Source organism: Eptesicus fuscus, chromosome 2 (genome assembly GCF_027574615.1).
Source record: "Eptesicus fuscus isolate TK198812 chromosome 2, DD_ASM_mEF_20220401, whole genome shotgun sequence".
Lineage (NCBI taxonomy): Eukaryota > Metazoa > Chordata > Mammalia > Chiroptera > Vespertilionidae > Eptesicus > Eptesicus fuscus.
Genome location: NC_072474.1, coordinates 114,795,654 through 114,819,663, shown reverse-complemented (window position 1 = coordinate 114,819,663; position 24,010 = coordinate 114,795,654). Strand labels below are relative to the sequence as shown.

The 24,010-nt window shown below is 53.7% G+C and overlaps 3 protein-coding genes across 3 annotated transcripts; 1 reads left to right on the top strand and 2 right to left on the bottom strand.

Moving 5' to 3' along the window:
- Positions 1-1,070: 1,070 nt before the first annotated feature.
- Positions 1,071-2,435, bottom strand: BLOC1S4 (biogenesis of lysosomal organelles complex 1 subunit 4). Its single transcript, XM_008150949.3, has one exon. It carries the CDS (start codon positions 2,380-2,382, stop codon positions 1,717-1,719), a length of 666 nt encoding a protein of 221 aa, XP_008149171.2. The 5' UTR covers positions 2,383-2,435; the 3' UTR covers positions 1,071-1,716.
- A 4,485-nt stretch (positions 2,436-6,920) lies between these two features.
- Positions 6,921-8,352, bottom strand: S100P (S100 calcium binding protein P). Its single transcript, XM_054722443.1, has 2 exons — positions 8,184-8,352; positions 6,921-7,067 (listed from the first exon to the last, which is right to left on the bottom strand). Exons 1-2 carry the CDS (start codon positions 8,319-8,321, stop codon positions 6,921-6,923), a joined length of 285 nt encoding a protein of 94 aa, XP_054578418.1. The 5' UTR covers positions 8,322-8,352.
- A 4,798-nt stretch (positions 8,353-13,150) lies between these two features.
- Positions 13,151-15,216, top strand: MRFAP1L1 (Morf4 family associated protein 1 like 1). The gene is made up of 2 exons (XM_008150887.3): positions 13,151-13,749; positions 14,240-15,216. Exon 1 carries the CDS (start codon positions 13,356-13,358, stop codon positions 13,737-13,739), a length of 384 nt encoding a protein of 127 aa, XP_008149109.1. The 5' UTR covers positions 13,151-13,355; the 3' UTR covers positions 13,740-13,749; positions 14,240-15,216.
- Positions 15,217-24,010: the final 8,794 nt, after the last annotated feature.

The window sequence follows — 24,010 nt, the reverse complement described above, 5'->3', positions numbered from 1 at the left end:
AGTATTGAAAGTAAGTTTCTAAGCATTATATGTTCCTAATTAAGTTAAGGAAGTATCACTTGCCCTAGCAGATTTGGCTCAGTGGATAGAGCATCAGCCTGCAGACTGAAGGATCCTGGGTTCGATTCCAGGCAAGGGCACATACCCAGGTTGCAGGCTCCACCCCCAGGAGGGGTTGTGCAGGAGGCAGCCAATCAATGATTCTCTCATTGATGTTTCCCCTCTCCCTTCCTCTCTGAAATCAATAAAAATATATTTTAAAAGTATCACTTTATAAAACACTTAACTTATGCTTTCTGAAATTTAGAGTGTCTATTATGCAGATATTAATTCTTTTAAGTTATTCTATTTTTTCATAACTTGTCCTAAACCTGCTGTTTAATACAGCCCCAAGCTTAGAGAACACTTTAGCAGTACAGATGTTATGCAAGACAGCTATTTTCCCACCCAGTGGATCACTGCAGGGATATACTCATTACTCACGTACCCAGTAGTGGCCGAATACTAAGTACAGGTTACTTGTTCTTTCCGCCTCTGAATTCAGGAGTCCTTCAGTGTGTGATCAGTGAATTGTTCGAATAAAAAATATAAATGTGTAACGACACAGAAGGCCCAAGAAAGCTAAGGTTGAGACGACATTATCACTTTTCATTGTGCGCAGCTAAGTGAGAATGACGCCTACTCCGTCCGCCTCTGAGAAACACAGGAGAGCGGCCGGCGCTGGGTGCTGACTGAGGGCTGCTGCCAGGGGGCCGTCTCATAAAGGAGGTTAGGATGGAGATCAAAGCCTGTCGTGCCTGAAGGGCTCTTTAGGGTTCTGCGTTGTCAGGGTGAAAGAACACAACCCCAATACCAGCCACCCCCCCAATGATGAACTGCTCCCTCTGCGGGGAAAGAGACATCTGATGCTGTGAAAAGGAGCAGGTCGGCCTTCCACATCCGCCTTCTGAAGGTGCTCCCAGCCCGTCTCTCTATCCCGCTCCTCAACTCGCACGAGCAGCATGTCCGCTTTCAAACCAACAGAAAAGGAAGCAGGTAAAGTCCTTTCCAGAAGAAAAGCTTTTCCAATGAAGTTTAAAACTTTTATTAAGATTTAAGCTATAAACCAAACGTTGGCAACCATTATATGGTCATATTTGCTCGGGGCAAGTTAAGGTGGTGTGGTCATACTTTCCAATACTTCAGAATTAGTTGCAATGAGTCGGGGCATTTTTCTCAGAAGTTGCACCATTTCCTTCGGTTTACAACCCACATGGAAAGCTTAACAGAATGTTAAGTAACTTACCACCAATCGATAGAGTAAGCGATAGGAAACGGAACCACTGTTCGGATCAAATTATAACAAAGCTTTAACGGCCCAGGAATTTTCCTAGAGAGGATATAAATATATAAACCTTGAAAAGGTAATACTGTTGGTGGAGCCATAAAATCCACAACAGCAGCAGTGTTGCCACAGTGCACCGGTGAGTTCCTTCGTTCTGCTGCCCCGGTCGCGCCCACCAAGCAGCTTTCGGGTTGGAACTGGAAGACTTAAACAGGGCAAACTTCCTACGTGAAACCACTATGAAGACAGCGAGAAACGGGGTGTGCAATAATCACCGTTACACTTCCACACCCCGACAGCACCGGCCCGGGAACAGGGCTCCCCATCGATGCAATCGGCACTCGGGGTGACCTCGGAGGGCAGCGTCCTCCCGCAGCGGCCCGCCCGCCCGCTCAGAGCAGCGGCCTTTCGCTGCAGCAGGGAAAGTGGTCCTCGGTCCGGAACAGGACGGGCGGTTCGTAGGCGGCCGGCGGGGGCCTGCTGGCGGGCGCCTTGGTGAAGAGGGAGGGCACGTGGATTGTGTGCAGGAGTTTCCTGAACGTGCCGGGGAAGGACCCCAGCTCGGCCTCCGCCCTGGCGACCTGCTCCTCCATCCGGGCCACGCTGGCGCCGATCATGCCCACGAAGGCCTCGAGCCGGTCGATCTTGCCGTAGACCCGCCGCATCTCCGTGGCCTTGGCGTGGATGCGCGGCACGCCCTCGCTCACGACGTGGGAGGAGTCGCCGCGCAGCATGTCCAGCATGCCCACGAACTCGTCCACCCTGGTCAGCAGCTCGTCCAGGCTGGCGTCCAGGGCCTGCACCTCGGGCCGCGCCCCGGCCCCGGCCCCGGCCCCGGGCAGCAGGCCGGCGGCGTAGCCCGCGGCGGCGCGGCGCAGCAGCGGCAGGTCGCGTCCCGGCGCGCCCCCCTCCGGGCCCTCATCCTCCCACGGCCCTGAGGCGATGCTGTGGCTCTGCGACACGTGGCCGCTGTCCCCGCTCCAGGAGGCGACCGGCGGCTCGGCTTCTTCCGCCGATCCCTCGCGAGACGGCCCGCGACCCGCCGAGCGACCCTCCATAGCCCGCGACTTCCGGGCTGCCGGCCAGCTTCCGGTCTCCGCGCGCGCGCACGCACACGCACAGAACGCCCCTGCTTCCGGCCTGCGCGCTCGCGCACGCTCGCGCACGCGCACGCGCACGCGCACGCGCGCTGTGGTCTCTGTGTGCACGCGCTCAGTCCGAAGCCTCTCAAGGACGGTTTAGCGGTGCAGTGAAGTGCATGCACCGTACGTGTACCAAATGCATTCGTTTTTGCACATCCGTACAACCACGTGGCCTCCGTCCAGGTCAAGGTAAAGCACATGCCAAGGACCAGGAAGCGTTCCCTCCCGTCCCTAGTGTCTTTTTGCTGGGACATGGTTGTGTCTTCATACTCCTTCCAAGAATGAGGGCCAATTAAGTATGTAAATTTAATTTAAATTTAATGGTGTCTGCTTACCAAGGCAGATAACTCAAACGGAAGTTTCTGGCTTAGAAACTTGGGCTATGTCAGTTCTCTTTAAACCGTTTTAAAATTGTATTTTATCACAGGTGTTTTTATTTATCAGGATTACTTAGCGCCTACTGTATACCAGGCGCTGTTCTAGGCACTGGGTGATACAGCAGTGGACGGACGATCCAGAAGTTCTGCCTCGAACTTCATTCTAGTAGCGGAGACACCCAGAAAGCAGGAGAAACCAATAGCATGTTACCTAGAGATGAGTGTGCTCACCAGCCAAGGACCAACTCTGCAAATCGTCAGCAGGGGCTGCTGGTGACAGCCGGAGGGCCCTCCCTGGGACAATTCCCAAGCATTATAGTGGGGAGACACTTGACCTTGGTTAAATAAAGCAAAACAAATTAAAAAAAAAGACACCCACAAAAACTCTGGAAGCAACCCTAGTGTCCATCGATGGATGAACCGAGAAGCAACATGTATTCTATCCATACAAAGATCTAGTATTCAGCCTTAAAAAGGATGGGAATTCTGACATGTGCTACATTAGGGATAAACCTCGAGGACATTAGGCTCAGTGAGATGAGCCATTAAATAAGACAAAAGCTATATGACCCCCTCCCCTTACATGAGGTCCTAGGGTAGTCAAATCACAGAAAACAGGACAGTGTTTGCCAGGCGCTCGGGGGTGGGTGCTGTTTAATGGGCACGGAGTTCCAGTTTTGCAAGATGAAAGAGTTCCGGAGATTGGTTGCACAGCAAGGTGAATATACTTAACATTACTGACCTGTACATTTAGAAATGGTTAAGACAGTATCTTTTATGTTATATATCTTTACCACAATAAAAAAATTCTCCTCTTACCTAATAATCCTAGGTTAAATGAGATTCATTTCTGGGAAATTATCTGAGCTTAATGTAAAAGATTTATGAATGAAAATATTAACTGTAGCATACTTTTTAAAAAAAATCCTAGAGAGTGGAAGGAAAGGAAGGAGGGACTTTTTTTTAGAGAGAGAAACATCAATGTGAGAGAGACACATTGATTGGTTGCCTCCTGTTCCCATTCTGACGGCGGCTGGGGGTCGAACCTGAGGTACGAACCCTTGACTGGTGATTGAACCCAAGACCTTTGGGTCTGCAGGCTAACGCTCTAACCACTGAACAAACTGGCCAAGGCAACTGTAGCATACTTGTAAAAAAAAACAAAAACAAAGTAGGAGCTATTGTTACCAGCGACATGAGGAGACCTCGGTTCTCGTCTTCTTGAAGGAAAGGTTTCATCAAGAGACAAAGTGCAGCAAATCAAGTAAGAAGGCATTGGCCGCAGCAACAGCAGACTCAGGACAGTGAGACAAGGCAGGGCCCAGCTTAGAAGAAGCCACAGGAGAGCCCAGGCGGGCTGCTCTGGCTCACTGGGAAGCCAGAGAAAAGGGGCCTTGGGGACAGGTTCAGGGGGTGAGCCCGGGACGAGCTGGGGATCAAGTCTGCAACCGAGGTCCGAGCCCTTGGTGGGAATCAAGCCCTGGACCCTTCAGTCCACAGGCCAACGCTCTATCCACTGAGCCGAACAGGCCAGGGCTAGATGCTATCTTTCGGAAGGAGAAGTCATGGGGTCCAAACCATGTGACCGGCGATATGCTCGGGGAGGAAAGGTCGCCCTGGGGTGAGGTACTTGTTTTCCAGTTTTGCCGGTTGCTAGCCGCCCTGGTGACCTGCACCTGGTCCTTGCTCTGTCATGTCTGTCTGGCTGCCCACCACACTGTGTCTTTAATAATGGTCAAGTTGCCCTAACCGGTTTGGCTCAGTGGATAGAGCGTCGGCTTGCGGACTCAAGGGTCCCAGGTTCGATTCCGGTCAGGGGCATGTACCTTGGTTGCGGGCACATCCCCAGTGGGGGGTGTGCAGGAGGCAGCTGATCAATGTTTCTAACTCTCTATCCCTCTCTCTTCCTCTCTGTAAAAAATCAATAAAATATATTTTTTTAAAAAATGCTCGTTATTGCCCTAACCAGTGTTGCTCAGTGGATAGAGCATCGGCCTGCGGACTGAAGAGTCCTGGGTTCGATTCCGGTCAAGGACACATACCTGGTTGTAGGCTTCATCCCCAGTGGGGGGTGTGCAGGAGGCAGCTAATCACTGATTCTCTCTCATCGTTGATGTTTCTATCTCTCTCTGCCTCTCCCTTCCTCTCTGAAATAAAAAAATATATATTTTTAAAAATGCTGTTTATTGTATGCATATGTTGTGTAACCCATGGACCTTAGGGCGGTGAAGGCCTGGGGTGGGGGGCTGAGGGGGGGTCAATGGGGGGCAAAGGGGGACATATGTAATATTTTCAACAATAAAGACTTATTTTTTAAAAAAGAGCTTAGGCAATCAAAATAACAACAAACAAAATAATGCTGGTTGGACATGGCTCCGGCTTCACGAGGACCTGGATGCCAGGTGCCCCCTCCCCCCCACCCCTCCACCCCCCGACCAGGAAGCTGTGAACCGAGAGATGGCTGTGGACTTGACCATGAGGCGTGGGCGTTCTGTACCCGCTCAGGGCCCGGCACAGAGACGGCTGACAGAGAGCCGAGGGAGGCTGGTCTCGGGGGGCAGGAACCTGTTCTCCAAACCAGACGGAGTCTCTCAGTTGGGGCCATGGAGGAGCCAGGATGATGAGGGAAATTCCAGGGCAGCGGCCTAGGCGTGGGAACTGCAGGCGCCGGAGAAAGGGTCTCCCAGCAGCCGCTTTGAGGGAGCCCGGCCATGCCGACCGGCCCTCCTGTGGCCTGCGGGGAGGCTGGGGCTTGCAGGACCAGAGCCAGGTCCCGGAGGGCAGCGCGGGGCGTTCTCCGGCTCCAGGTCTGGGTTCCTAGCTGAAAGGCACAGAACCCCGCCCCCAGGAGAGGGCTCAGAAGGACTTCTCTCCCTTAAGACGGCGAGGCCTGGAGCGCCCGGGCAGGCCCCGCAGCTGGAAACATCTGCACCCCGGGGGAGCTGTTCTCCCCCACCCCCACCCCCGCTTGGCATCAACTGAGGAAGTGAGGGCCGAGTGTAGGGTCCCAGGTCAGGAGCCTGCACCCCAGCTGCGAGGCGGGGGGCGAGGGCTCTGGTGTCGCCGCAGCTCCTGGGACTTTGTCATCCACAGGATGGTGACTCACTTGTGCAGGAGCAGGACAGAAGGAAGAGCCATGCCCGCTCTGGCGCACTCTCAGCGCCCGGCCACGGCCACGGGCTTTGCCCACCTTCCTCCCGCGTGTGCGCCTGCTCCTAACTTCATGCAACCCTCCCTCGCCCCACACTCGGGCCAGCCCTCCCCCCCCAGGGACCAGCCGGAGCCTCCGGTCAGCGCGTCCCCCGCCGCTCAGGGCCCCTCGGCAACCCCCTTCCTGCTCTGGTGACAGTGACTCGGATAGAAGAGGCTCCGCCGCCTGAGCCAGGTCCAGTCGCTGACCTGCTGGCCTCTGAGTCACGAAGCCATGGGCACGGGTCCTGAGGCCAGGCCTGCCCTGGTGGGGCTTCCCGGCCTGGCTTACCATCCTTCCCTGAGGCTGTCACCGTGCTCTACGGTCTTCGTGGCGAAGAAAGGACACAATGGCACTGCGCCAGTAAAGAGATGCTACCCGAGAAGTCAGTTTGGAGAGACGGAAGGTGGAGGCCAGGGTTTGATGAGTGGCTACATGACTGACTGGCGGAAAGAACGGATGCATATCCCACGGTCATCCCGGGGCCCTGGAGGCTGGCCATCGCTCTGTGCTGACGAATACACAGAAGCAGGGCCCGAGCCTCACCCCTGGGCTGGCACAGGGGGGCACCCAGGAAATGGCCCGACAAGGATTCTCACCTTCTGACCTGTGTCCTTCCTCCTGCTTGTCTCCCCGGGGCAGGGATGCGCATGAAGTACCAATTGGAGCTGTGTGTGTGTGTGTGTGTGTGTGTGTGTGTGTGTGTGGTGGTGAGGCTTTATGGAAATAACCCGTTTCTCTGAGCCCAGGATCAGTTCACAAGCGTTTTATTTATCAACAGCCATCAGCTCGCTCAGCCCAGAAACCACTGCTGCCGAGAGCTTCCTGGCGGCCAGGTGCCCCCACCCACCTGCCCCCATGCTGCGGCCAGGAGCCGGGCCGCGGAGTCAGCTGGTTCCCTCCTCCTGGAAGTGCTTGTGACAGGCAGCCGTGAGCCCCGCCACCAGCAGGACGAACTCCTGGAAGCTCACTGTGGAGTCTTCGCTGGTGTCCAGGCCCCTGAACAGCTTGTCCATGGCGTCGTCCTTCCCGCTCTGGAGGAGAGAGGGGGCAGGTCAGTGAGGGGGTGCCCGCGGGGGCCTCGGCCTCAGCCAAGCACCACGCGGGGCAGAGGGAAGGAGTCCGAGTCTGTGCCAGGCCCGCTGGGCGTGCAGACACCGCACCTGGGAGGGCAGACTCGGCTCTGGCAGGTGGGGGCCTGCCCGACGTATTTGAAGGGTTGTCTCTGTTTTTTAAAAATGTGTTTTTATTGATTTCAGAGAGGAAGGGAGAGGGAGGTAGAAACATCAGTGATGAGAGAGAATCATCGATTGGCTGCCTCTTGCATGCCCCACACTGGGGATTGAGCCCGCAACCCGGGCATGTGCCCTGACCGGGAGTGGAACCGTGACCTCTTGGTTCATAGGTCGACGCTCACCCACGGAGCCACGTGGCCGGGGGAGGTGCTGCCTTTGGATTGTGTAATGCCCTTGACTGTAACGATTCCCAGGAAACTGCACCCACTCGCTGCTCTGTCCTCGGCGCCGCGAGCTCTGTGGGTGCTGCCTATGAGAACTCCCAGGTCACGTCTACTGACCACCGTCCCGCGCGGCCACCACGCTGGCCCCTACGTAGACCCCCAGTTCTCAATCCACCGGGCGAGGGAGGTGTCACCGTTACAGGTGAGGAAAGCAGTCTGGGCCACCGGGAGAAGGGGACCTGGGGCCAGCCCAGGCCTGGACGGTCCCTGCCACCCCCACCCCCGGCTTTCTTTCAGAGGGCGGTGAGGGTGTCTGCCAGCCTGCTCAGGGGCAGGGGCACCACCACAGTGCAGGTCCGAAAAGCAGCAGCAGGGGGCGCAGGCGACCCGGCCCCGAACCCGCAAATTCTATCGCAGAATGTGCTGCTGCGGCACAGCTGGTGGAGCGGTAGATTCCAGGTCCCAGGGTGGATTCCAGTCAAGACCGCCCAGGCCACGGCCCCTCCCGCTGGAGAGCTGCAAGTGTGCGGCCCTGGGTCTGGACAGCTTCTGCCCCTTCTGCCCTGCATGCCCTCCTTCCTCCTTCCCCACAGCCGCCTCCTGCCCCCCAGCCAGCTGGTCCTGCCCCAGGGGAGCCTCCACCCCCAGGCAAGCCTCCTGCCCCGGGGAGCCTCCTGCCGGCCCGCCTCACCTCCAGGAAGCCCGGGAGTTCCTTCTCCAGGAGCAACCTCAGCTCCTCCTTGCTCAGGCTCCGCCGGCTGCCGTGCGTCCCTGCATAGCGGGCAAACACGTCCATGATCATGCTGATGGCGGCCTCCAGGTCAGCCATGGGCGCCTCAGCCTCGGGCGCCTCAGCCACGGGTGCCTCAGCCATGGGTGCCTCAGCCACGGGCGCCTCAGCCACGGGCGCCTCAGCCACGGGTGCCTCAGCCATGGGTGTCTCCTGGCGGCTGCGGCGGCCGAGGGAATGGCCCACGAGGCCCCTGGCGCCTCTTATAGAAGGACCAGCTCCGTGCTGACGCGGGGTGGGACGGCAGGGCTGGGTCGCTCTGCGCACCTGCCCCTCCCCGTTGGGCATCACTCGGATGAAATGCGTTGTTGCAACTTCCTGCGGCCCCGGCTGGACCCCTCCCCCCGCCCCTGGACGGGGCCAGGCCCCGCTGCCCACATCTTACTGCACTTCCCGGTGTCCCCACCCTGGGGGCAGGGGTGGTGCTTGCTGAGCGAGGAATGGTGATGACCTGTCCTTGGGCGCCGGTCCCTGTGTGTCAGGCGGGCCTGGCGGAGACACCGTCTGAGGGAGGAATGTTGGGCCCGCGGGTTAGGGGCTGGTGGTCCGCTTGTCTTCAGAACCCCCTGGGCCATCAGCGGGCAGCTCACCGCAGCTCCCCCCACTCCTGCCCGCGTCATCTGTGGCCTTCCTCCCTCTTCTGGGCCTCCAGGCACACTGGGTGCGGGCCGACCACTCCAGCACGCCGCCCCCTCACCCACCCATCTGCCATGACCGACATCCACATGAGGCCCTACCCCAGGCTCTGGGAGGACACCCTGGGGCCACTGTTCAGCCGGCGCAGCGAGGCAGCCGCACACCGCGACCTGCCTGATGTGTGCGCCCTGACCCGCGGAAAGCTCGCCCGGCTTCCCCGATCCCTGCTCCGTCTACTTGCTCTGGGACAAGTTCTGGAACCGGGGATCATGGAGGAAATAGTGAGAGAACCCTGGAAGGTGTGGGAGATGCGGTTAGACAGACAGGAGCAGAGCAAGGACAAGAGGTGAGGCGCACAAGGCGGGCTGGGTGCCTAGCAACAGGCAAAACTGGGAAAACAGGGCCTGGCCCCAGGGTGACCTTTCTGCCCCTGGCAGGCCGCTGGTCATGGGATTAGACCCCTGACCTTTCCTCCCTAAGATAACATCTGGGCCTCAGTTGTTTTCAGCTCCAGGTGCAGGAAAGCAGCAAAACCAGCCAAGTGGCTCCTGGGCTGCCTCAGGGCCGGCCGCAGTGACGGAGGGCCGGCCGCAGTGACGGAGGGCCGGCCGCAGTGACGGGGGACCGGCCGCAGTGACGAACTGGGGCGGAGCATTGAGTGTCAGGCCTGCAGTACTCAGCATTATTTCATATATATATATACACACACACACATATACACATATACATATACACATATACATACACACATATACATATATACACACACATATATACATACACATAGACATATACATATATGTATATATATTTTTTATTGATAATATATTTTATTGATTCCAGAGTGGAAAGGAGAGGCAGAGAGAGATAGAAACATCGATGATGAGAGAGAATCTTTGATCGGCTGCCTCCTGCACAGGGCATGTGCCCTGACCGGGAATCGAACTGTGACCTCCTGGTTCATAGGTCGATGCTCAACCACTGAGCCACACCGGCCGGGCTCAGCACTATTTCCATTCCTCTGCTCCTCTTCCTTCTAAGTTTCCCAGCTGCCATCTCTTTCCAGGTCTCTAAGGGTCCCCTGAGTCTGGACGTGGAGAAACAAGCAAACAGTGACATGGGAGGGTCGTGCCAGAGGCCGTGGGAGCCCCGAGGAACAGCTAGCCCGCCCGGGGGAGCGGGGAGCAGGAAGGCTTCTGGAGGGGGTGGTGCTGAAGGGCGGCCATGAGACAAAGGGCTCAGCCCAGGGGTCTCCCGTGTGGCCCTGGCCAGCAGCATCAACACGCTCTGAATTAGAAACCCCGGGCAGGGCCCAGCCGCCAGGGTGGCTGGGAGATGGAGCTGGCCGACCTTCCAGGTGGTTCTGTTGCCTGCTCCAGAGTGAGAACCACGAGTCTAGAAGGGCAGGCCTTCTCACCGCGGAGAATTTAAATGTGAACGACGGGCAGTGAGAAGTTCCTGTCGTATTCTAAAGGAGGGCTTGTGTGCCTTTGACGAGAACAGACACCAGGCCACGGCGCTCTGCAGCCGGATTCCTGCCATGTTTCTCACTGTTCTGAGGCTGGGTCAACAGGCTAGAAAACTAACTTACCTGTCCTTAATTTTTGTGTCGAGTGACTTTTTAAAAAACACTTGGGTTAAGTTTAATTTGCATTTTAAACAGAAGACAGTCTGGAATAACTGAAATAGAAGAATAAAGACATAAAACTGCAAGTCAGGTCTGGAACATTATTCTGAGTGCCTGGGAGTCAGAATACACACGGGAAGTCTGCAGGTAGGACTCGAGCAGGGGGAGGAACCCATTCAACGCACTGTCTCATTTCTCTACAAACCTCTACAACTCTGTGTTCCTCTTAGTGATACTCAGCTCTCCACTTACTTCTTCTGAAATGGGTCCACTCATTTGGACCGGGGTTGGTTAACTTGTGCATACAAATGAAGAGAAAACCAAACAACAGCAACCGGATGGCACAGGATTGTGTGCGTCTTTAGACATCAGCTCCAAAACAGTCCTCTGCTCTCAGTTTGAAGGGCTCATTAGCCTCTCGTCAGCTCCTGCTGGACAGAGCTGTAGTCGGTGTTGAATGTAAAGGGCTCGGATGAACCTATTTATTTGTTTGTTTGTTTGTTTATTTATTTATTAAGTTACATCATTGATTTTACAGAGAGGAAGGGAGAGGGGTAGAGAGTTAGAAATATCGATGAGAAACATCTACCAGCTGCCTCCTGCACGCCTCCTACTGGGGATTGAGCCTGCAACCCAGGTACATGCCCTTGACCAAAACTGAACCCGGGACCCTTTAGTCCACAGGCTGATGCTCTATCCACTAAGCCAAACCGGTTAAAAATTAAATGTATTGGGGTAACATTAGATAGTAAAATTATATAGGTTTCAGGGGTGCCATCCTATAATACATCAACTGTATATTGTATTGTGTGTTCACCACCCCAAGCCAATTCTCCTTCCATCCCCATTTATCCCCCCTTTTACCTCTCTTAGCTCCTCTTCCCCCTTTCCCCGTTGATATTCACCATTCTGTTGTTTGTGTCTATGAGGTGTTTTTTTGTTTTTGCCTAATCCCTTCACCCTTTTCACCCAGCCCACACCGAGCGCCCCCGTCCCCCCGTGACAGCTGTCAGTTTGATCTCTATCTATGAGTCTGTTTCTATTTTGTTGTTGTTGTTAAACCTCACCTGAGGATATTTTTCCATTGACTTTAATTTAGAGAGAGTGGGAGAGAGGGGAGAGAGGGGGAGAGAGAGAGACAGAGAAACATTGATGTGAGAGAAGCACATGGATTGGTTGCCTCCTGAATCACTGGAGGGATGGAACCTGAAACCCAGGTACAAGCCCTTGACTGGGAATCGAACCCGTGACCCTTTGGTGTGTGGGCTACATTCTAACCACTGAGCTACACTGGCCAGGGCTCTATTTGAAAAAAAAAAAAATCCTCACCTGAGGATATGTTCATTGACTTTAGAGAGGAAGCGGGGGGTGGGGGAGAGGGAGAAACATTGATGTGAGAGAGAAACATTGATCACTCCAACTGGGATCAAACCTGAAACCTTTTGGTGTATGGACGATGCTCCAATGAAGCCACCCAGCGAGGGCCGCCTGTTACTATTTTGCTCATCAGTTAATTTTGTCCACATATGAGTGAGATCATGTGACACTTCTTTCTCCTACTGGCTTACTTAGCATAATGCTCTCCAGGTCCATCCGTGCTGTCACAAGATTTCCTGTTTTACGGCGGGTAGTATTCCACTGTGTACATGTCCCACAGCTTTTTATCCACTCGGGTGGGCCCTGGGGCTGCCTCCAAATCTTGGCTATTGTACATAGCGCTGCAACGAACACAGGGTGTGGGTATGCTTTTGAATTCACGTTCTGGGTTTCTGCAGATGTAGTATTCCCAGAAGTGGGATCGGAGGATCATAGGGCAGGTCCATTTTTAACTTTTTGAGGAAACGCCATACTGCTTTCCACAGGGGCCGCACCCTCTGCATTCCCACCAGCAGACACCAGGGTTCCGTTCCCTTTTCTCCACGACCTCACCAACACTTGTTGAGCTATTGATGGTAGCCATTGCGACAGGTGAGAGGCCATACCTCATTGTAGTTTGAATTTGCAGTTCTTCGATTAGTGATGCTGAGCATGGTATCACATGTCTATTGGCCAGCTGCATGTCCTCTAAGGAGAAAGAAGAGTGACGTAAAAGCAAATTTACTCATGCGTGCCAAGCTCTGCTCCGGGCTGTGGGGACACACAGTTGAGTAAGACCCCCCCCCCACCCCCACCCCCCTCCCACCCCACGCAGACACACAGCAGACACCTGGAGCTCTGGTTCTCAAAAGGAAGGGGCTATTGGGGTTAAGCCGGGGTGTCACAGCCTTTAACACACTATTGCGTAGCATTTTCCTCTTTCCGTCTAGACAGAGAGCGTTTACATCTTTAAAATGTAGATTCCGCGCTTGAGAAGCAATCTAGGAGGAGAGGGTGCACCGGAAGAGCTCACCCCAAAGCCGGGGGAGCAGCTAGGCGGGGCACCCGGTGAGCGGAAAGAGGGACGGGAGCGCGCGTGCGTGCTCGTGCTCGTGTGTGTGCGCGCGCGCGATCGCGGCGGAGCCGGCTGCGTCTTCCGCCGCCGACGCGCGCGCGCCCGCCCCTCGCTCCACCCGCGGCGCGACCGTAAAGAGGCCCGGCCGTGTCGTGAACGGGGCCGCAACGCGCAGGGAGCTGGTTGACGGCCGGGACTCCATTTTGTTGGCGGCTACTCTGCTCGTCAGTCGCCCCTTTCCGTGGCTTCTCGGAGGCGGAAAGTTGAGCCCGGGGAAAAGTTTGGAGGACGGTTCTGGAACTCCGTGGCTCAGCGTAGCGCGTCTCCGTTTTCTCTCCGCAGCCGACGCCGACCCCGCGGTTCCGGAGGAGCGAGGAGGATGCGGCCCCTGGACATCGTCGAGCTGGCGGAGCCGGAGGAGGTGGAGGTGCTGGAGCCCGAGGAGGACTTCGAGCAGTTCCTGCTGCCCGTCATCCACGAGATGCGCGAGGACATCGCGGCGCTGACGCGCGAGCGCGGGCGCGCCTACCTGCGCAACCGGAGCAAGCTGTGGGAGATGGACCACATGCTCGTGCAGATCCAGACGCAGGTGGAGGCCTCGGAGGAGAGCGCGCTCAACCACCTGCAGGGCCCGGGCGACGGCGCCGAGGGCCGCGGGGCGCGGCGCGGCGAGAAGGCCGAGGAGAAGGCCAAGGAGATCGCGAAGATGGCCGAGATGCTGGTGGCGCTGGTGCGGCGGATAGAGAAGAGCGAGTCGTCCTGAGCGGCCGGCGGTAAGGCCGCGCCGGGGCCGGGGACCCTCCGGGGTCGGAGGAACCGTCGTCCCCGCGGGCGGGCGGGCCCGCGGGCGGGGCGGGGGTGGGGGAGGGGAGAGCGGCATGCCCCGTGTTCCCTGTAGGAGGCTTCCTCGCTGCCCTTTAAGTTTTTTTTTGTTTTGTTTTTTTTTTTTTTACGCTGGTAACTAGGGAAAACATTGCCCGTGGCTGGCTTGGTATCTGGAGGGAGCCTGAGGTCGCGCGGCAGGGCAGTAACTGCGGGATAGCGAACCTAACAGTCGCCAAGGGAACAAAATCACGACACGGGCCGCCGATCCGGGGGCGGAGAGGTGGGGTTTTCAGAGGGAAGGGCTCCGGACTTTGCTAGGAGATGGGGCCGCGGCAGGTGGCTTCCCGGGGAGGGGCGTCCCGCAGGGCTGTCCACGGGGGGCTGTGTTTCTCACGGAATTAACCTGTTCACGATGGGTCTCTCGCCATTGCACTTCAGGTTTACAGCCAATGGATTCTGGTCGACTGGTGGAGATTGGCTGACACCCTGGAGAAGCTGAAACCAGAGAGCCTTTTGTTTTCCCCCCTTTTTTTCTCCGTCTACGCTCTGTCCTCATTTACACTACGTTTCTGCTGTGGTCTGTGGTTGATGACCTCAATATGAGTTTTGACTGTTGGATGTTTTCGTTTGGGGAAGTAACTTTGATTTGGGAAATGCCCCGACACAGAAGTGGGCCTAGATTGTAAGCTCTTGCAGCAGTCGCATTGTTCCTGGGCTTTGGTTATTTCTGAGTTTTGAGGTGCTTTGCTCTTTCTTGTGCGACCTGATAGCTCCCTGGAACTCGGGGTCTGTGTGGGACGCCAGGCCCGGAGTTGGAGGTCTCCAGCTCTGCAGGACCGAGGGCTGCTCGCTGCGGGGAGAGGACTCCGTGCAGCAGCGGCCCAAGAAGCTGAGGAAGGGACCGGACTTCCACCGGCGCGGACGGGGCTGATCTGGCTGGGACTGGTGAATCCGAAGGCGGAAGATGGCATTGTCTGTATTTTGGGACTTGAATTTCTGTGTGAGACCAAAGGAGGAGAGATGTATTTTGTTCAAAATTTAAATTTTATGTGGCACACTATCCGATGTAACCTGTCTGGTCAGTTTGTTTGGACAACCTAACTCAGCTTTATTGGACGAGGAACCTAGGTGGGCGACGAGATCTTAGTATTCTGTACAAGTTGGTGTAAGACCCTGATGCATTTCAGGGGATGAAATGAAAGAGAAATTTGCAAAAGCCTTTGAGGGGCTGGGAAAGGAAAGCAAGGACTGTCTGCATTGGACCCTAAAACGGACAGGGATCTTTAAGGTTCATACGATGTCCAGCTATCAGTTCATTCGAGTAGCAGACCTGACAAGTATTTGAGGTCAAAACCCTACCATGTGTTTTAAAAAAAGTTACCATGTTAATAAAAGTATTCATTTGCTTGAAAAGACACACGACCTTCCTTTAGGATGAAATCTTTCTCCTTTAGAATGAAGTCTGTCTCCTTGGCGTCGTTGCCAAACGGAAAATGAATTGCTGTGGGTTTTGATGCTCTCAGTAACCTCTAATGGGAAGGTTTATCTCTGCATGCTGCGCTGGGAACTGAGAGGAAAGGCGCCTCCTGCCCTCAGAAGCCAGAGTGCTTTCCGTCTTCCCACTTGGAAGACGGAGACAAGTCTACTGTAGTCCTTGCGGTAGGAATAAGTGGTGAGACGGTGAGTCCTTCCGGAGGGAAGGACTTCCTGCTGGAAGTACTGCTGCCGGCGGCCCCAGCTGGTCCACTCTCTGAAAAAATGTCTCTGCTTAAGAGCTGCCTTAGCCAAGGTCAGGTCCCCCTTCCGCAGGTGCCCATCTCCAGGGCTAAGTGGGCTGGGGTCCAAGGCCGTTTCCCTCTCACTGCTACTTGGGGCAACTTTGAAGGGCGCCTTGGCTTCAGAGCTCCCTGTGGGTCCGCTGACGCTTTTGTTAGGGCCTCATCACAGCCCGCTTCTCCCTCTGCCCAGTCCTCCCTTCACAGGTGTTAGTCCCTAAGAGCTTTCCTGCGCTCTAACCTGCATCAGAGCGCTTCCTGGGGAACCATGGGAAAATGTAAGATAGTACGTTTGCGTGTCAGAGCACTGAGTGGGAGAGCCAAGGAGAGCATTCAGAGCACGTAAACGGTGAACTTGGCCTTGAAGAATGAGTACTCCAGGAGGGAATGCGGGACATCCGGGCACGGGAGCAGTGAGAAGATGCCGGAGGGTCGGAGTTTTCTGAGCACATTCTAATGGTGGGGAGACGTGGGTAGGACGGAATTATGAACCAGGAAACCACCACCACCCAAGCTGCACTTGGTACGTTGGTTAAAACGAGAATTCATCTTGTACATAAACTACAGACTATTCTGATCTCACCAGTTTTCCACCAAAGCCCTTTTTCTGTTTTAGGGTACCACATTGCATTTGGTAATTGACTTTAAAAAGAGGTGCTACAGCCCTGGCCGGTTTGGCTCAGTGGATAGAGCGTCAGCCTGTGGACTGAAGGGTTCCCAGGTTTGATTCTGGTCAAGGGCACGTGCCTGAGTCGCAGGCTTGATCCCCAGTAGGGGGCATGCAGGAGGCAGCCAATCCATGATTCTCTCTCATTGATATTTCCCTTCCTCTCTGAAATCAATAAAAATATATTAAAAAAATAAGTGAATAAAATAGGTACTACAAATGGCACAGTTCAAAAGATGCAAATGATCTTCACCCCCCTGAAGATCAGTTTCCCAGTTTCTCTGAGAAGACAATCATTTCCCAGTGTCTTGTATATCCTTCCAAATATGGGTGAGCATAAAACTCGCCCAAACTTTTTTTTTTACCTACATGGTAACACACATATAACCTGTTAGCGTCCGTAGCGTGTTGCTTTTTTCTACCTAAACCATAGTTTGAAAGTCTTAACTCTAAACATCTAGGTCTACCTTTTTAAAATGGCTGCGCGTGTTCATTGTGCTATAAGGTTAAGTATCAGAGGTGATTCTTGCACCAGTTTGAGAACCATTGTCCTAAATTCTTTTCAGTTAACTGCTTAGTTCCTCTTCCTTGTGATTTTAGTCACAATTGCAAAGCAGCTGCCAATTCAGATTTCCCCAGCCCCTAAGTCTGTCCTGGCTTGCCAGTAATTGGAGGATCGATTGAATCTTGCATTTTCTAAGCAAAAAACCTGATGAACCATTCTGAGAGGCTAAATTGAGACCAGCTAGGGTTGCCGGAAGCTTTTCATGGCAGATCCATATGTCCCTCGTGAGCTCCAAGTTCTCCGTCCCTTTCCTGGGCGCCCTGCGGAGTTCAGGCCACGGACGGCTGAGCAGAAGGGCTGTTGGGGTTCTGGGACAGGTTCCTGAGTCTGGGGCCTATCTGCTGGGGTAGCTCAGGTGTGACAAGCGTCCTTTTATAGCAGTGCTGTTACAGAAAGGACCCTAAGAGCCGGGGAGCGTGGAGGGTTAGGTAGCGAGCTCTGATGAGAAGGGGAGGCGAGTGTGCAGGATGTTTATGCTCCCCCGGTCCCGCACTTGGCCAGGATCGGGCTGGGAGACAGTCCCCAGAGTAGTACCACAGAGGCTTCCGCATCCGGATGTTTCTTCAGCAGAGGTGAGCCCTGGGAAGAAAAATTTGAATCTCGTGGACATTGGAGGACTGGTGACAGCCAAGGACACAGTCAACACTTGGCCGGGGAGGGGGCATTAACAAAGGCCTGACTGCAGGACCGTCCGCAGCGTTCACCTTCCCAAAGAGAATCCTCAGGATCTAGGCTGCTGGGAACGGCTGGGACACGGGGGGCCTGGCTCCCGGCACCTGCTACCTGCTCTCTGTGACCTTGAGCAGACGCTGGCTTGTGTCAGGTTCTTTCCAGCATGACATTCTGTATGATTTCTCCAACTAAAGCTAATCTGGAGGAAACTGCTCGAGGGGCAATTAGTGCTGTTCAAATTCTCCACCTCCCAGGTGCACTCGCTAGCCCCCAAGTGGCGATGGTGGTGGTGGTGGTGGTGGTGGTGGTGGGTGGCTAATTCTGGTCAATGAGTTAGAAAAGTAAGTCACATCCAAGCCAGAACCACCCACGAGAGACCCTCCAGAGCTCTCTTCCCTCTGGCACAGGGACCAGCAACATTCAAGATGGGTGGTTGGTCATCAGCTGATGTTCCTTGGGTGAGAGTAGCTCCCTGCCAACCTATGATGAACACATGGCACAAACGAGGAAAAACCTTAGCGGTTTTATCCGGGCAGTGGATACGCACGGCGCGGAGTTCCCATCCTCTTCCTGAGATAGATGGGGATTTGTTACCTGGTAACACTGTGGCCAGATGAATGGACATCTATCCAGGGCTTGCTTCATCCAGTTGCTTCATACAGTACAGGCCTGGGTTTGTTTCTAGGCTCTCTATTCTGTTCCATTGATCTGTATGTCTTTATGCCAGTACCATGCTGTTTTGACTACTATTTACTCATTGATCTGTATGTCTTTATGCCAGTACCATGCTGTTTTGACTACTATTTACTCATATTATTTTTGCCCCTACAGTGCCAAACTAAGACCCTCTCCCTGGCCAATTCCATTTCCCCCTCTTCTGATCCCCATAATGTTCTGTAGTTCCCGTCTCCTGATTTATATCCTTCAAACTTTCTATTCCGTGACTCACAAAATCCTCCATTCTATTATTCCCAAACTCATTCATACGATTTTTTAAATCTTCTGTTTGTTTTGTTTTCTCTGTTTTATTGAATTCATTGGGGGTGACACTGGTTAATAACATTACACAGGTTTCAGGTGCACAATTCCACAACGTATCATCTGTACACTGTGTTCACCATCCCTTCAAGTCTCCTTCCATCCCCATTCGCCTCCCCACCCCTCCCCCTCTCACCTTCCTCTACTCCCACTTCCCTCATCAATCACCACACTGTTGTCCATGTCCATGATTTTTTCTCGCTTTTTGCTCAATCCCTCCACCCTCATCCCCCACCCACTCCCCTAGCCTCACCCGACGGCTGTCAGCCTGCTCTCTGTGAGTCTGTCTCTATTTTGCTTATTCAGTTTGTTCATTAGCTTCCACATATGAGTGAAATCCTATGGTACTTGTCTTTCTCTGACTGGCTCATGTCACTTAGCAGAGTGCTCTCCAGGCCCACGCAGGCTGTCACAAAGAGTAAGAGTTCCTTCTGTTTACAGCTGAGTAGGATTCCATTGTGTAAATGTACCACCGCTTTTTTATCTGCTTCCAAATCTTGGCTAACTAACGCCGCAATGAACACAGGGCTGCACATATTCTTTCAGTATACGCTGCTTTCGACAGTGGCTGCACCAGTCTGCATTCCCATCAAGAGTACAGGAGGGTTCCCTTTTCTCCGCATCCTCGCCAACACCTGTTTGTTGATTTACTGATGACAGCCATTGTGAAGGATGTGAGGTGGTATCTCATAGTTCTAATTTGCATCTCTCTGATGATTAGTAATGTTGAGCATCTTTTCATATGTCTATTGGCCTTCTGTATGTCCTCTTTGGAGAAGTATTTGTTCAGGTTCTTTGCCCATCTTTAAAATTTTTTTTTTTTAATTTAGAGAAGAAGGGAGAGAGAGAAGGAGAGAGAGAGAGAGAGAGAGAGAGATAGAAATATCAATGATGAAGAGAATCATTGATCAGCTGCCTTCTGCACGCCCCCTACTGGGGATCAAGCCCTCAACCTGGGCATGTGCCCTTGACTGGAATTGAACCCGGGACTCTCCAGTCCACAGGCCGATGCTCAATCCACTGAGCTAAACGAGCTAGGGCTCTTTGCCCATTTTTTAATTGAATTTTTTAAATATAGTTTATTGATTTTTTACATAGAGGAAGGGAGAGGGACAGAGAGTTAGAAACATCGAAGAGAGGGAAACATCGATCAGCTGCCTCCTGCAACAACCCCCACCGGGGATGTACCCGAAACCAAGGTACATGCCCTTGACCGGAATCGAACCCAGGACCCTTCAGTCCTTCATTCCGCAGGCCAATGCTCTATCCACTGAGCCAAACCAGCCAGGGCGGATTGTTTGTTCTTTCGGTGCTGAGTTTGATAAGTGCTTTATAAACTTTGGATAGTAACCCCTTATCAGACGTATTGGTGAATATGTCATCCCATTCATTGTGTTATCGTTTTATTTTCTTGATGGTTTCCTTTGCTGTGCAAAACTTTTAGTTTGATGTAGTCCCATTTGTTTATTTTTTCTTTTGTTTCTCTTGGCAATGAGATATATCAGAAAAAATATCGCTATAAAAATTTACTGCCTATGTTTTCTTCTAGGGTTTTATGGTTTTGAGTCCAACATTTAAGTCTTGAATCCATTTTTGTTGTTGTTTGTTAATCCATACCTGAGGATTTTTTTCCCATTGACCTTTAGAGAGAGTGAGAGCGAGAAAGAACCATCAATGTGAGAGAGAAACATCGATTGGCTGCCTCCTGCCAACGCCCTGACCAGGACTGGGGATCAAACCTTCAGCCCAGGGCCGTGCCCTTGACGGGAATTGAGCCCACGACCTGTTGGTGCATGGGCCAATGCCCTAACGACTGAGCAAACAGGCCAGGACACCTTTAATCAATTTTGAGTTTATTCTTATTTATGGTGTAAGAAGGTGGTCTAGTCTCATTTTTTCCATGTGTTTGTCCAATTTTCCCAGCACCATTTATCGAAGAGACTGTCTTTACTCCATTGTACGTTTTTGCCTCTTTTGTCGAATATTGATTGACAGTACAGGCCTGGGTTTGTTTCTAGGCTCTCTATTCTGTTCCATTGATCTGTATGTCTTTATGCCAGTACCATGCTGTTTTGACTACTATTTACTCATATTATTTTTGCCCCTTCAAAGCATGTTTCTTTCCACCTGTAACAGCTGAGGCTGGACTCCTTCAAGCCCTGGGCTTCCCAGCAGTCTCGATGGTGATGGTCCCTAGTAGCCCTCCTAGGGACCAGGGGCTGCGTTTCAGACAGAGTAGAGAGAAGGGGGAAAAGGAAACGGGAGCACGAGGTTAGGGTTTTGACGAGGTGTTACTGCCTCAAAGGACCACATACACTGACTGGGTAGCGGGGGAATGAGAAGCTGGGGAGCAGCAGGAGAAAGTAGCGGTTAAAGTGAATTGAGGGTCAGAGGTTTCACCAAGTGCTGGTGGCTAGAGTGGCAGTGCCCCCTGGAAGGGTGGGATGTGGGCAGCAAAGAGGAGTGCGGAGCAGGCGCTGAGCAGGTGTGCAGTGAAAGCAAGCTCCAAGTCACCCTTGGGAATGCGTGGCTGGAGGCGTGGAGGAGCTCATTGGATACGAGGAAGCGGAGGGCCTAGAGCCCAGGTGTGGGATGGTGGCTGTGTGAGCATCCAGGTGATGGCAGGGCGTGCGGTGGAGAGGAAGACCGGGGGCAGGTGCCAAAGTGGAGAATAAATGAGGGCACCCGATGGAGGCTGACAAGGTGGAGGATCATTAGGCTTTGGTTCTGAACTTAGAAGTGATTCCCTAGGGCAGGGATTGGCAACCTTTTTCTATAAAGAGATAGTAAATTAAAAAAAAAAATTTTAGGTCTTGTGAGCCAAATAGTCTCTGTCACATATTCCTGTTTTTCTTTTTCTTTTCTTTTTTTACAGCCCTTAAAAATGTGAAAACCATTCTTAGTTCAGGGACTATAGCTTGCCAACCCCTGTCCTTGTCCGTTATTTTATTTTTATTTATTATTTTAAAAAACATATATATTTTTAAATTAATTTCAGAGAGGGAGAGGGAGAGAGAAACATCAATGATGAGAAAGAATCATTGACTGGCTGTCTCCTGCATGCTCCCTAGTGGGGATGGAGCCCACAACCCGGGCATGTGCCCTGACCAGGAATCGAACTGTGACCTCCTGGTTCATAGGTTGGTGCTCAACCACTGAGCCACACTCAATGGGCATTATTCTTCACAATACCCTCGGGGCTCTCCAACATGTTTTTCCTTTTCCATCTCACTTCTTGACCATTTCTGAAGAGAGCATTGAAAAATATGTCAGTTTTTAGCTCCAGAGTCTGCTTTCTGCTGGTAGAAAATTGGGAGTCTAGATGTTTTATATTTTGAACAGTCTTAGTCTCTTTTCATCCCAGCTGGCAGCATTTCTGCTAATACTGCAGGCCCGGTGCAAGAATTCGTGTATGGGGGGCAGGGAGTCCCTCCGGGTGGCCTGTGGAGATCGGGCCCCAGCTTGTGCCCCCAGCCTCGCAGCCCTGCCTGGCTCCCTGCCTTGGCCTGGCGCAGCCCCCTCACCTGCTCCACCATCCCTGTGGGGCAATCGATCAGGGCCAGGCCCCCCACCCGGCTCCCTCAGTGTCTGGGAGCAGGGCAGCAACCTCGCCTCCGGCTGCTACTGCTGGTCACTGGGGCAACGGGGGTCCCACTCGCACCCACCTTGACCTGGTGCCACCCACTCACCTGCTCCACCATCCCGCTGTGGTCCTGCTCTCGTCAGGGCCCATCATGGCTGGCAGCACCTCCAACTGCCACCCCTGCCAGCACTGCGTTGCTGAGACGCCCACCATGTTCTGCGCTGCCCCCTGGTGGTCAGAGCATGTCATAGCGAGTGGTTGAACTGGTCAAATGACCACACAAGGGGGCAATTTGCACATTAGGCTTTTATTATAGAGGATGGCTGCCTCAAAATTTTTGTGGGTTTCCTATGTACTTTATTCCATTCCACTCATGTGCCAGAAGCAAGACGAGTCTTTTTGAGGTATGTTTAACTTTTTAGACCTCATTACCAGTACTTTGGCCATATCTGGCTGCTGTGAGATCATGCCCTTAGCATTCCTAGGAGCCTGTGCCAGGTCAGATTTTAAGATGGCCCTCTATGATCTATTACTCTTGTGATTATGTTAACCTTATATTGTAAAAGAGATTATCCAGGTAACCTAATCCTGAAAGCAGACTTTCCTTTGGCGGAGAGCAAAGGGCTGTCAGAGAGATGACAAGGATGATATCGATTTGACATGCTGCTGCTTGCTTTGCATACGGAGGGCACTCACTATGTGCAAGGACCAGAGTGGCCCTGGCCCACCCACAAAGAGGGTCTCCCACATATTGTCTGCTAGACGGACAGAGCGAACCCCCTAGAAACGTACTTTATTCAGCCCACAGTGACAACACACAGTAACAGCACATGACAATACCTATTGGGAAACAATGTTAAAGCAACATTTATTGAGCCCTTGCGGTGTGCCCCTCCGATGAGGGCTGTGAGGAACTGGAGGACGAACGCTTGCCCCGGGGGGCTGTTGTCTTGTAGGGGTGCTTGGGCAGCACAGTGAAGAATGGGTTCTTTCAGCTTCTTCTCCAGGGGCGCACTCGGTGCCAGGTGGGGCTGAGGAACCTGCTGAGCCAGGCCAACACGAAGTCCCGGAAAGCGAGATGCAGACCTAACCACAACCCAGGGCAGAGTAAGACCCAGCCTGCGGACAAGAGTACAAGAGTGGTGGCGAGGTCGGGTGGGTGGTGAGGAGGACAGGGCCATTAGCATCAGCACTGGGGAATGGCAGTTCTCAGCTAGCCTCGGGGAACAGCCACTGCCCTACGGCGGCCTTGGCCTAGCTGACATCCACCCTGGGGGAGCCACCGCCTTGCTCCGTGCGTTAAAAGATTCAAACGGGCCCTGGCCGGTGTGGCTCAGTGGCTAGAGCCTCGGCCTGCAGACTCAGGGGGTCCCAGGTTTGATTCCGGTCAAGGGCATGTACCTTGGTTGTGGGCACATCCCCAGTAGGGGGTGTGCAAGAGGGAGCTGATTGATGTTTCTTTCTCATCAATGTTTCTAACTCTCTATCCTTCTCCCTTCCTCTCTGTAAAAAATCAACAAAATATATTTTTAAAAAATAAAATAAAATTCACGACGCGTTAGAATAGGAACCCGCGCTCCAGACCTCCAGGAGCCCCATCGTGATGGGAGGTCGGGAGCGTGCACACGCCAGTGGAGGTCCGCGAGTTCCCACCGGCGGCGTGGCCGTAAAGGAGCGCCGGCGCGTCGTAAAAGCGCCGCACGCCAGCAGCGCCCTGGCAGACGGCGGGGAGGCCATTTTGGACGCCGTCTCCGCTGCGAAAGTTGAAAGAACCTGTTGCTCGTCACGGTGGCGGTTGGGCCGAGCTTGGCCCCGCGCCCGGCGCTCGCTGCCTGCCGGCCGGCCTCCCGGGGGCGGTGACCGGGCGGCGGGGGCCGCGGGGCGGCGAAGGGCGGCGGCGGGCGGCGCG

Coding starts and splice junctions, on each gene's coding strand:
- BLOC1S4 (XM_008150949.3), bottom strand. CDS start 2,382: ATGGAGGGTCGCTCGGCGGGTCGCGGGCCGTCTCGCGAGGGATCGGCG.
- S100P (XM_054722443.1), bottom strand. CDS start 8,321: ATGGCTGACCTGGAGGCCGCCATCAGCATGATCATGGACGTGTTTGCC. Junction 7,068..8,183: donor AACTCCCGGGCTTCCTGGAG/GTGAGGCGGGCC, acceptor TCTCTCCTCCAG/AGCGGGAAGGACGACGCCAT.
- MRFAP1L1 (XM_008150887.3), top strand. CDS start 13,356: ATGCGGCCCCTGGACATCGTCGAGCTGGCGGAGCCGGAGGAGGTGGAG.